A 13,333-nucleotide genomic window follows, 5' to 3' on the forward strand; every position below is an offset into this window, starting at 1 on the left:
AAAAGTACTAAGAAATGACTAAAGGGTATATAACTGGTTTCCATCTCAAAATTTCATAAATTTGAGGCTACCATACAATAAAAACATCCAAATTCAGGCAACAACTACCAAGAAGTGGTGTATTTACCCCCTGATTTGCCCACAGTGACCCTGATTACAGACAATGAAAACCACAAATAACTTTCCCATTGCTCCTACTACAAAATTATCCTTGTTTCAGTGGTCAGAAATAAAATTGGTACACCATAAAACCGCTTTATGGGTGAAATAGGTCCAAAAACGATAAAAATCGCCTAAAATGGGCATTTTTACCCCCTGGTTTGTCCATTTGCACCCTGGTTTTGTTAGTTTTAAGTCAGCATTGGAATCTTTCAGGATATATTACGCGAAAGTCAAGTTAAAACTATTTTTGATGACGTTTTAACCAAGATTAGTGGTGAAAATTGCTCAAATAAGGTAAAAACCCATAAAAATGGGCAATTTTACCCCCTGCAGCCCTGAAATAATACTAAATACTGTCTGTTTGAAATTTTTCTGATGTATTGCATCAAGGTCTATCATAACACCTAGTTTGTGTCTCATTAAAAGTTGTTTGGGTAGGTCCCAGACTTAAAAAGGGTCAAAATTTAGTTAGAATACCCAAATTTTCCCTTTTTTTCCCCAGACAAACCTATAAAAATAATTTTTCACAAAATTTTTTTGCCGAAAATAATCATCAGCCTACCTTGAAACTTTTTGCAAAGTTTCAAAGCAATTGGTCAACTGATTGACTAGATACAGCAAATTATATCATCCCTGGAATGGCATTTTCCTTAACAAATCCTTACAAAGGGTAAAAAGTACCCCCTAAACTCGGGCCCAGTATGAAAAATTGACCAGGAGTTAGCTTTGGGGACCGACCATCTCCAAACCTAGGATAGTTGAGGATTCCAAAAATGTATAGTTTATCCTGTAGAATCTTGGGTTAAGCAAAAGTGCTTATTTAAGGAGATATAGGATTTGGCTCCCGGACTATGTGTTGTTTTTTGTAAATATGTTAATTTAACGATATCAATGAATAAATTTACGATAATTGAAATACATTGACTCAACACATGCAATTCTGACATTTTCATTGAGCATCACCAGTTTTTTCCGATGAATAATCATCAAATGATGACATCGCACTTTTACAACTCATTACTGTAACTAAAATCATAATTCAGGTTTACAAAAACATAGGGTCAGCCCAGGTCTAGGTCCCAGGCAAAAAAAATAGGTCCTCCAAAATCTTTGGCTGTATTTTAGCTCCCAGTTTTCGTTTGCAATTTTTGGGTGTAAGCCCCATCACCTTTCACCTTGAAATAGATCAAAAGAGATGCTTTATCAAAGTTTCTTTGGGTGTAGTAGTAATGAGAGTGACAGAGAGTGATTTCCGAAAAAAATGGTGTCAAAAACAAGTGGAGTTCTCGAGATTTTGTTTATAATTATGATTTTCATTCTTATGCAGAAACGTAGAAACGTTTGGTGCAAAACTGGGCTTAGCCTTAGGCCTGGTTTATACGTCAGTCAAAAGAATCATAGGTTTCAGAAACCACTGTAAATTAAGTCATTTCTTAAAGCTTGGCTGTGGCATCTTCTGTGGGACTGTTGATCAATTCGTATTTCCTCAAGTCATGTCATGTTGTCGATCGACTGATGATGTAGCTTATTATCTGTTTTGTTATTGTTTATTTTTAGTTTTTTTCTCTCTGAGGTTTACCAATACCACGTGCTCGTACTGCCGCGCCTCTCGCTATGATCACTTGCAAAGCTTAAGTTAAGGTGTTCCATTTTTGGTGTTGGAATGGAATGAATATAGATTCGATCACACAACTCTTTCTGCTGGCATACCGTATGTAATTGACAAGTGTGGGCAGTGATATTGAAGGTCGTAAAGTTGAATGTCTTCTAATTAGTTAATCTATCTAATCCACTGTATCCAATTTTGAGCAACCGAGCCCTGATGTCTTCGTCGGCATATTTTTTCCGATATTTAATTTTTTGCCTGCCAATGGCTTAAAGCACGACAACCCACAGGTCTGGGCTAGATCCGCAGCCTTTTTTATCCAAAAGTAAGCAAGTTTTGGTAGGATGTCCTACCAAAAGAAATCACGTGACAACACAACCTCGTGCCCGTGTATCCCAGGCATTATCTAGCGCCCATATATTAAAAAACATAAAAAAGCTGATAATGCGCAGGGAATGAGGTTGGTGACAACCCCAGGGGGAGCAGTGGGTCTATCAATTAACGGTATGTGCGGCGAAAAAAATGGCTTTTGAGAATCGCACCCTTATACTGCAGAAAAAAATCGCTGAAATTCATACCCTTACAGTGCATTTTTTTCAAATTTTAAACTCTTTAGAGCAAAAAAATCAAGATTTTCGACCAAAAATTTGCTGAGTCCATACAGTGCATGTGTGCATTTATCAAAAGTCCACCCTTACAGTGCATTTCTGATATTTTGAAAAACATACCCTTAACCGCCGCACATACCCCCGTCGGTCAATTTACCTGATTATCTAATATTCCGGATGGAATACGGATTGGCGGCCGCCCACGCTGCTCTAAAGGAGCGAGCGGGTCAATTTCCCATCGGAGAGGAATGATAGTCGGCCTATGATGTGTTGCACCCTCAGTCGGGTTCGACAGCCCTTGTGCGTAAACCTATAGTATAAATATTTCGGTTGGTGTCTAGGTTGGACCCGCCAATCCCCGAAAACGAGGGCTGGGTTACCAGACCTCCCGCTGCAAAATTCTTGACGCGGTCTCGCGAAATTCCGTAATGTAAACCTTCCAGATGTTGAAAATTTTCCCGACCTTCAGAGCTTTAGCGTGTCAGATGAAAATTTCACCATCTGGGTGCCAGATAATTTACCTGAGTGACTGAGTGAAATATATTGTTCTTGCAAACTGTGCTCAATCTTTTAATGTTTTTAGAATTTTTATCCTATAAGTAAATATTAGATTGTCATGTTGGTTTGAATTAGTCTTTTGTACTATTTTGTTTTGTACCAACGTTAAATAAAGAATAAATAAAAAAAATAAATAAAAAAAAAAAAAAAAAGTCTACCCTTCGATGTGCGACAACCTACCTTACTTTACCTATCGCTTGTTTTTGGGATTTTCGCGCGAAAAATTGATATCCCGAAAGTTAACCCGATTCGGGAATATTTTCCCGAGAACGGAGTTACCGGTGCGAATTTTTTTTTCAGAACAAAAACACAAAAACGGTGACGAGGGGCAGATTTTACTGTTTTCATCATCTTTTTGCAAACTTTGTTTGATTGTCAACTTTACTGTGTCAGTAGTATCGGCTGTACTGAGTTACGAAAGAAGTCATTTCTCTAGCAAGATGACTATTTTACCCAAAAAGAAAGAATCCAGAAAAGGAGTAGAGGAACATGAATCTGAATCACGAAATCGAAACAGGAATAGAACTTCAAGAGATCCAAGGTGCATCTCTGGTAGATCTGGTAGCCACCAACAAGTTGAGAATTCAGAGAGCAGCACAAGCCACACACAGACTCAGCAGATATATAGTGGTATTCCTGTTTGTATGAACTCTGAAGATTCACCAAGCTTACCGTTAAAGAGACAAAGACATAATCGAAAAAGTGTTTATGGCTGTCATCACAGTTCATCTGCCCCTTCATCTTCCTCCACTTGCTGCAACAGAGACAGAACAGCTTCAGACCACCAAATACCACATTGTTCTAAAAGAAACACTGAAGAATTAGGAACAGAGGAAAAAACTGATGGCTATAATAGCTCTGATGAATATGGTGAACCACCACCTCCCTGTGCCACAGGCTGTGGTCAAAAGGTGGGTTGTGAACATATTCTGTTTGATAAAAGTTGAATTTGATCATGGGGTGTTAATACCGTAACTTGGTCTAATAGACCTTTTTTCAAAGAGACCACCCTGTTCTGTTGAATAATTATAATGTAGTCCAGCAGAAAAACAATGATACACCCATACATAATTATTACAATATGCATGAAACAGTAATTATGCATTGATGTATCGTTGTTTGTATGATGGCTGGACTACATAATTATTCAACAGGGTTGCCTCTTTGAAAAAAGGTCTATTTCAACATCCCTCCTCTAATTCTGACACCCTTTTTATCAGCTGAAATTGATAGAAAGGTTGAAACTGTTTTTCTTTGCTTTAGTGGTTCAGAGAGGAACAATCCTTTTCCAATCAGTGATTTAAAGTTTCACATTATTCCTGTCTCTAAAGACAGTTAGTCACACTAGGAAATCTAGCTTTCTGAAAAAACAATGTCAGTCATCTACAGGATACATTTCAACAACAAGGATGAGAGTTACCTGAATCAAGTTCGCAAGACAATATTAATTAAAACTTGAAAGTTGGAAACAAAATAAAACGTGCAGCAGCCAAAATCAACCAACCAAAATTAGTTATTTAATTCCCGAGACAGCACTTCGATTTTTAAGGCCTTGTTTATACGCTAAAGTAAAAAAATTACGCACATGTAACATGGGTCATTGTTTGAGGTCCGGCAAAATTTCCGGGAGATAGCCTATCCGGCAGTGCGCGGATCTAGATGGGTTCCGCCTCCCCCGTAGATCTTTTTCTTGGGAAGTTGATCTTCAAATTAGTTTTCAAGGTTGGCTTGGCTCAAATTTTTTCATCTATGGCTCAAATTTTAGGCAATTTCTCAAAGTTTTTGAAAATGTTATTTTCATTAAAAAGCGCCGGGTTATTTTTTCATGAATCCCTTTAGAAGTTTTGCGGTGCATTTTTTTGCTTGAGAGTCAAGTAAACGATATAGCGCTTTCGCAGCATTAATCTTTGATACGCATTTTGGCGGGACGCTAGTGTGGCTAACTGAAAGAAGGGTGTCAGAATTAGACAAGTTCTTATCGAGGCTGGAAATGGTGCACAATACGACAAATATATTCGGCATGAGGTGGCAATCACAAATATCTTCGTTTCGCGTCGCCCGACCGACTCTCGAAAATAGAGTAGAATTGAGTCGGTAAATTTGTCGGACTTTTTCTGTCAATGAGCTTTCCTTCGTTCAAAAATTTTATTATTGCCGATTTTTTTGCGAGCGATTTCTAGCGCATTTTGCGTAATTTGCGATCCCTGTAAAGTTACTACCATTCCAAGTGATGAAGAAGGGAATAGTAAGCGTAAAAAACGTACAAAAAGTACATCCCAAACTCAGAACAACCATCATCCAATAAATACTGAAGCTCAGGATACAACCCTTACAGTCACAACCGATTCAACAACTGATGTTGATGTTGTCGACATTGACCAGTCATCTGATTATAATTTCTCTGCTGGTAAACAAAGTGAAGATGACGAAAAAAACAAAACAAGAAGAGGCGAAATCAAAGATAATGAAAAGAAATCCCAAATCTGCAAATTTTACAAAATTGGAACATGCAAGCATGGCCTAAAAGGAAAGGAATGCAACTACACTCACCCTAAAATGTGTCGCAAGTTCACACAACATGGAACAAGGCAACCAAGAGGATGTAACCCTGGAACTAAATGCAAGGACTTTCATCCAAAAATGTGTTTAGATTCCCTTCAGAAAGGAGAATGCTTTTCAGAATCCTGTTGTTTTGCTCATGTAAAAGGAACAAAAAGACAACCTCCAACTGTGAAAAGTAGTGTAGCGCACAATAACAAACAATCAAACAATAACAAACAAGAGCCTGGTCATTTTTTAGATATGATTAGTCTGTTGAAGGAAGAAATTCTGGAAACACTGGGACAGAAAATCCAAGACATTCAATTTCAAGTACAAAACCTACAACAGACTCATCAATTACCTCAACAACAGACTCACCAAATACCTCCACAACAGACTCACCAAATCATTCCTTACTGAAAGATATCAAACAGTAATAGTAAATGGTGTCAAGTCCAAAGCCCAGAAAGTAATTTCAGGAGTCCCTCAAGGCAGTGTATTGGGACCTCTTCTATTTCTAATATTGATTGGTGACATTGATGAAAAAGTACTGTACTGTATATTGAAATCATTTGCTGATGATACACGTGCCACCAAATCAATCAAAAACACAAAGGATGTTGAAATTCTTCAAAAAGAACTAGAAAAAGTCTATGACTGGACTGAAGAAAACAACATGAAACTAAATGACACAAAGTTTGAACTTCTACGCTATGGTCCAGATGAAGAAATAAAAAACCAAACTCACTACAAATCCCCTTCAGGAGAAAATATCGAAAGGAAGAAATTTGTGAAGGACCTGGGAGTACTAATGTCAGATGATGCTGTCTTTACACATCAAATAAATTAAGTCATTGAGAAAGCAAAAAACTTGATTTCCTGGATTCTGCGGACTTTCTCTTCGCGTTTACCCTGGCAACTAATGATTACTCTTTACAAATCATTGGTTATTCCAGTCATTGAATATTGCTCAGTCCTATGGAGTCCAAGTGCTGTCAGTTCTACCCAAAGATTAGAAAAAATCCAAAAATCATTTCTCAAAAGAATAACTGGCACTCCAAAAAACTATTGGGATTGTCTGAAAAAGCTAAAACTTTACTCACTTCAAAGAAGAAGGGAGAGATATCGGATCCTGTATACATGGAAAATAGCTGAAAATCTGGCTCCAAACATCAACAATAAATTTCAATTCAAGGAACTCCCAAGATTGGGAAGGATGTGTGTTCGCACCCATAGTTCAAAACTACATGATAGCACGCTTGTTGTGCAAGGTGCTAAGTTATTCAATTCAATGCCCAAGAGTATTAGAGATATGAAGAATGTTACAGTCGAAAAGTTCAAAAACTCTCTAGACAGACACCTCAGTTCGATCCCAGACGAGCCACAGATTCATGGTTACACAGGGTGCAGGAGAGCCGACTCTAACTCCATTCTTGACATGAAAACTGTTTAGCTGCCGACATCCTTCCTTTATTCAGGTTTGATGGATGCAGCATTGTGGTGTGAAGCAGAAAGTTTCTTGCCAGAGCATGAAGCTCGAAGACAACCAAAAGTAACCAAAAGTAAAAAGTAACCATTCGCAGCATTTTGACTTTGACATTACATGCGCCATTTTGTGGTCGGAGGTCACAGTGGCTGCTTTTGGCTGCTGGCTGGCTGGCAGTTAGCCTAGAAATCTAAGCCAAAATGTGATATGAATTCTCAAAACAGTGTTTGATTTGTTATGTTAGGCCTTGCTATAGTTCTTTACATTTTGAAGACATGCTAGAAGAAGGAGCCATACTATACACTTGTTTAGAATTAGGTTACTATATTTGTCTTTATTTCCATAGAGAATTTTTGTTGAACATATGTTATACATCATATTTGACACTCTGGCTTGAAAAAATTTCAGAGGAAAACCTAATTGCCAGGCGGTTGGAAATATGCCTTTCACCTGGATATTTATAATCATAATAACCACAACCAGGACGATACATTTAGACAAAACTTAACATTTCTAAGATTATTTTCAACAGAAAGAAAAATTCCAATCACTATTCAGAGACTGTTTTGCATTAAGGCAAGAAATTTTTTCGGAACAAATTTTCGCGGAATTTAATTTTCCAGTTTTTTCAACAAATCCGCAAAACAAATTTTTCATGATTTAAAAAATCACCTATGAAATTGGTCTTTTTAGGGCAAAATAGGTCATATAACAAAAACTCCTCTCAACCACGCAACTAAATTCTGCAAAACTTCCAAATTTTGAGCTGTGAACCGTGAAATTGAATTTTTCTATTAAGAAAGTTTCTGTCCTCAGAGTGACCTTTCTAGATAGGTATATCATGCCACAGACACCAAATGTATTAGAACCCCCCCCCTGGACATCCTTATGAAGGATCTATTTTCAAGAAATGAAATGCATCGAATTGATTCTATTTTTCAACCATCATAGAGAGAAATATATTTTGATTTTGCTCATCTTTTTAACTTTTTTTACGCAAAATAGAAATTCTCCAAATTATATTGAGTTTTGAAACTCAATTTAAAATAAAGTATTTTTCCCATAAAATTATATAAAATGCTATTTTGAATGATAAATTCTAAAGAGTGAATTAGAATTTCAATTTAGGCCTAAGTTTGACTCACTAAACTGTCAAAAGACTTTGGGTATACATCCAAACCCCTTCTGAAGATATTTTCAGTCATATATAATTATAGCATTTTTACTTGTTTTTATTGTAAAAGGACTGATAATAAACGAATTCAATGCCAAGATTATTTTTTATTCCCTGGAAATACTTTCAGATTCTTATCATTGCCAAAAGATTTTGGGTCCATATTTTAATAGAATTTATTCAACCATTTCTCTCATTCCTTTTTTTTTTCAGGATTCATCTTCATTCGACATTGTTGAGGTATGTAGGCAAGGAGAAAATAAAGTTTTTGCATATTACATCCTGTGTTTATTCAAACAATATGAGACAATCAATTTTACTTTTAAATCAGTGTCTTTGTGGCTTCTTGTATCTGGTAAATTTGAAAATTTAATAAAGGGTTCGCTGAGTTTGTCCAATATTTTTGCCACTTTGCATTTGAATATTGATTGATGTCAAGTTTTGTCACCACGACATTATTTACTTTGCTTTCTTTGAAGATGGAGAAGAATTTTGAGCATGATTTACGTGAGGAAAAAGGTTTTAATATAAAAGAGATGGCAACAGATGGAGCTTGCTTGTTCAGAGCTGTCGGTAAGTGTCGCTCTATGGTTTATGATAACAAAAGAGAGATTCATTTTGTTCAGTTGCGAAGAATGACAGCCAAAGATTAATTTATTTCCATGATTTTTGACAAATATCTTGCTTCTTTCATTTTCAGCGGACCAGATATATGGAGACCAAGAGATGCATGGTGTTGTCAGAAGACATTGCATGGATTACATGGTTAGTAACAGTAATATGAAATTTCTTTAACTTCAAATAATAATCCAGAATTCCTGTACGATTTGCCGTATCAAAATTACAATTCTTCTCAATTTTTCTTTCAGGTGAAAAATCGGGATTTTTTTTCGCAATACGTGACAGAAGACTTCAACTCTTACATTGGACGCAAAAGGAATGAACATAGTCATGGCAACCATATTGAAATGCAAGCCTTGAGTGAAATGTATAATCGACCTATCGAGGTCTATCAATATTCTACACGTAAGTTGTTCCGTCTTTTCGTGTGTTAAACGCTGGCAAAAGTAGGCTGGTACAAAGTTGAATCTTTATGATTTGGATTGCCAAATAGCAGTTATTTCGCCCTCAATTTGTATACTTGCCATAGTGTTAAGTATATCAAGAATGTTAATTGTCCACCCACTGTAAATTCACACAAAAATATGGTGTTCATGTGAGTGTGCTATCAGTTTGTTGTCACTACATGATGGCTCTTTCACGGGGTGGGGGGGGGCTGCTACCCATTTTAGGGATAAATATTGGAATTTTTGTTTGTTTTTTTACATTTAGGGAGGATTGAAATTAGATAATATGATTTTTACGACCCTTTGAGGGACTTTGAAGGTCCAAACAGGTACCCTTAAAGGCGCCACATACCCGTACCTTCCATTTGCCTAATTACTCCCTACCCCTTCTTTCCAAGCTTCCTGGTCTTTTTCTCTTTTGTAGAACCGATCAACACTTTCCATAGTCGAACATTATATAGCAGTAATGACGACACACCACCCATCCGATTATCCTACCATGGAAACGTTCATTATAATTCAATCATTGACCCTTACAACCCTACTGTTGGTGTTGGCCTTGGTTTGGCTGGTTATAAACCTGGAGTGAGTTCATTACCATTGTTCATTTTCGCTGTTTTCTGCTCATCTACATTTAAATACATTTAAATAGATACTTTTAAAAAAGATGGACCAGTGATCAAGTTAAGCTTAAGATATTATCTAGATTAGAGTCTACTTTTGGCTGAAATTCGCTTTTTCATAATTTTTGATGGCTACTCTCACAATCTTATACTTTAGAACTTTAGAGGGTAATGAAGACAAGTGACGAAGTTGAACCGACGAAAATCTTACCAGGCGATAAATTTTGCCTGTCTAGGTTCCGTTTAAGGCAGCTAAGTCATATTTTTGCGGTGGGAGAGGCCCCCCCAGCGGTTTGCGTGATGGCGTGATTGGGACTTTTTTCTTGCGTGATGGCGTGATAAGAGATTTTTTTTGGCGTGATGGCGTGATCAAGATTGTGGCGTGATGCGTGATAGGGCAAAAATTTGAGGCGTGATGCGTGATTTGGGCTTTTTTTCGCTATTTTTTGCGTGATGACAAATTTTAGCGATTTTCGTGATGCGTGATGGAGAAAATTTTTTTGCGTGATGGCGTGATTAGGGGTGCCGCTGGGGGGGCCTCGTGGGACGACTTAACTTTCTTTTCATTTATTACAGACAGAAGAGGAGGAACTGATCAACAATTGTGTAAAAGAATCAGAAACATCACAACTCGAACAGGTTTGTTTGAAAATTAAAATCGTAGTCTGTGCTTTGCTTAGGCTGCACCCATCCCTGAAATATTTTTTGTTCTAGTAAAACATACAAAGTGGACGTTGGGAGCTTATATTTTGCTATGTTATCATTGTCTTAGGGAGAAAACGTTTTCTCAAGATGATTGATAGATTACCAATACGTTGTGTTTTAAATTTAATTCCCCCGCTCTTTTTACAGGCGATGTTAGAGGATAAGTTGAAAGCAACGGACTGGGAGACTGCCGATGAGGACATTGCAGAAATGGTGGCTAGAGAATCATATCTTCAGTGGCTCAAGGATAACCAAAAGTCCAAGGTGCTTACACAACTATGCTTCCAATTACTTTACCCTTCCCAACACCCCCTTCTCACAGACCCAGTATGATTTTTTCAGTCAGTGGTAGTAAAAATAAACTGAAATGGTCCGAAACTCTATGGGGATTGATATTCCCATGTTTTTTTATGGCTAGGGATTTAAATTCTATTGTTGGAAAATTCAATGAGGATAAATGGCACAATATTTTGCAGTCAGGATTTGTTTATTTGATTATCTCCAGTGGGGACGACAGCTGGAGTATAATTTTCTGCTGGGGACGATATTTTGGTCAAATTCTCCAGTGGGAAGGGCGGTCCCACTGGGTCTGTGAGAAGGCGGTGTCTCCCATAACTTACTTTTAAATCACTATAAATATAATGGAAGTTGTTGCTTGATAGAGACTTCATTTAATTAAGAAAAAAGATTACATGATAGAAGCGACTTTGCTTTCACTATAATTTTTTACAATATCTTTCTTACTAAACATTCATTATTTTTAGCATCAAAGCTCAAACATGGTTTATGTATGACCATATTCTGATACAAATTTCTCTCTTTCTTTTTTTGACAGAATGACACAAGCAGCTCAACAGCCAGCACTTCTGCCAAATCTCACTCACCACCAAAAGAACTCACCCAAAAGTCACCACCCCGAAAGTCACCCTCGCGAAAGTCACCGTCCAGAAAATCTCCGCCTCGAACGACGGCGATAGAACACGTCACAACGACAACGTTGTCGAACCAACAAACTGCTTGTTGCTCAACAAACACTTTACCCAACCCACAACCAGGATACACTGCTGACTGGCAATACTCAGGTACACGTTTTTTTTTATTATGTAAAAGTTAATAAGGCTCGAACCCTGAAAATAGACAAATCTTTTTCACCATCTCGTATAGTAAAAGCTCTTTAGATAATCTAACTATGACAGACGATAGTCCTTGGCCCAATAAGTATATGATATATTACCAGACGTGGTCAAAGCAAATTTTTCAGAAAATGAGCTAGAATGCTAAGCAACCCCAGCCTTGACACGAAAACTGGAGCTATTTATAAAAAAAGTTAGTATTTCATGATCCCATCTTTACAGACATTAATGCTCTTTTTGACAACTATGTCGAGTAGATTTTTTCTTTTTCGGTGTTGAACCTCCCATATTTCTGTCCTGTGTTTTCTTTATACTATAGCCATGTGATGATTTATTTTCGTTATTTTCAGAATGGGGCGATGACAGTTTGCTAGCAGCAGTATTGGCTCAATCACAACAAGATTACCTTCAAGAAATGGAACGACAAGCCCCTTCATCTTCTTCCAAGAAATGAATTTCGTTTGTTTCTTATTCGATCTTCTTCATATTTGTATTATAAAACATTATATATTATATTGTCTTGTGTCTAGTAAATAGATGTTCACTCTATATTACCTTAATTAACCTTTGTTGTTCCTAACCTAAACTGGGATATATATTTTCAAACCCGGGGTGGATGCTTGGGCAAAGAGGGGTACGGGGCTGTGTCGCTTGTCAGAATACCTTTTTTCACTAACACAAGTCCCAGGGTCACAAAAACACCAAAAATCAGTCCCTCGTAGGGAAAAAATGATTTAGTCTTACTCAAGATATCACTTTTTTTCGTAAATTTCTTAAAAACCGAGTCCCATGTTAGTGTTTATTTTTCTTAGTCCGTCGGTTGGCAAGGATAATACCTCCTCTGGTTATCAACCTCCTCTAAACATTTCGACTTTTTATCAAATATCTGCAGAATAACTATCGTGGTGCTAGAGAATGATGAAAATTTTGCTGTATGCTCTATATACAATATTGGAAGAAAATAAACAAGAACTTTGCATGTTACGACTGATTATCTAGAATTTTCTTTGAAATCATGGGTAAAAACCAAATTGTTGTTGCTAAACATTTGTTAATTTCATTTTTATCGTTGTAGAAATCCTTTTTCATCATTTTGTTTTAAAAAACTCATATAGATTCACAGGTGGTGTCGAAGTGCTAGAACAAGGGTATGATAATATTTTTTGTTAGTTTATTGAGTACACTATAGTGATATTTCGAAGTAGTCAATCAAAGAGAGGCTGGCGGGTGGTATTGGACCTAAGCGCCTTACCGTACTTACCCCTCGGGTGACTTCTAAGTGCATGTCTTGAAAACCTATAACAATTCACCCTAAGTTTTTGAGATCAATCCCAGCCATATTCAGACTTCATAGATTCACTTAGGGCTCAGAAGTCGCTTCGTATCTTGAACGAAGTTTATAAATCAGGTTGCGACCTAATCAAAACAAAGTTTTACCCCAGTCTTCCCGCTTCCGCCGGGCCTGTTTTACGACGGAAGAAAATATCACTGCTAACCTAACCTCAGGTTTACAATTTATTACAAAGAAAACAGATAAAGATGATGATAGCGAAAAATAAAAAGTTTGCTATCCTTTAGAACCCGTTAAATTCAAAACAGTAATAAAATCTATATGATAACAAAGATTGAGCACCCGGATCTTTTTCATTCAATCAAAAATATAAGCCCAC

At 37.0% G+C, this 13,333-nt stretch overlaps 1 protein-coding gene across 1 annotated transcript; it reads left to right on the forward strand.

Annotated features, from left to right (window-relative positions):
* Nucleotides 1–3,222: 3,222 nt before the first annotated feature.
* LOC136809436 (OTU domain-containing protein 5-A-like) lies at nucleotides 3,223–12,223 on the forward strand. Its single transcript, XM_067065971.1, has 10 exons — nucleotides 3,223–3,845; nucleotides 8,349–8,375; nucleotides 8,615–8,708; nucleotides 8,836–8,900; nucleotides 9,005–9,161; nucleotides 9,627–9,787; nucleotides 10,402–10,464; nucleotides 10,678–10,794; nucleotides 11,366–11,612; nucleotides 12,014–12,223. The coding sequence occupies exons 1-10, from the start codon at nucleotides 3,375–3,377 to the stop codon at nucleotides 12,115–12,117; spliced, it is 1,506 nt and encodes a 501-aa protein (XP_066922072.1). The 5' UTR covers nucleotides 3,223–3,374; the 3' UTR covers nucleotides 12,118–12,223.
* Nucleotides 12,224–13,333: the final 1,110 nt, after the last annotated feature.

The sequence above is a fragment of the Clytia hemisphaerica genome, unplaced genomic scaffold (assembly GCF_902728285.1).
Source record: "Clytia hemisphaerica strain Z4C2 unplaced genomic scaffold, Clytia hemisphaerica genome assembly, whole genome shotgun sequence".
In the NCBI taxonomy this organism is placed as follows: Eukaryota; Metazoa; Cnidaria; class Hydrozoa; order Leptothecata; family Clytiidae; genus Clytia; species Clytia hemisphaerica.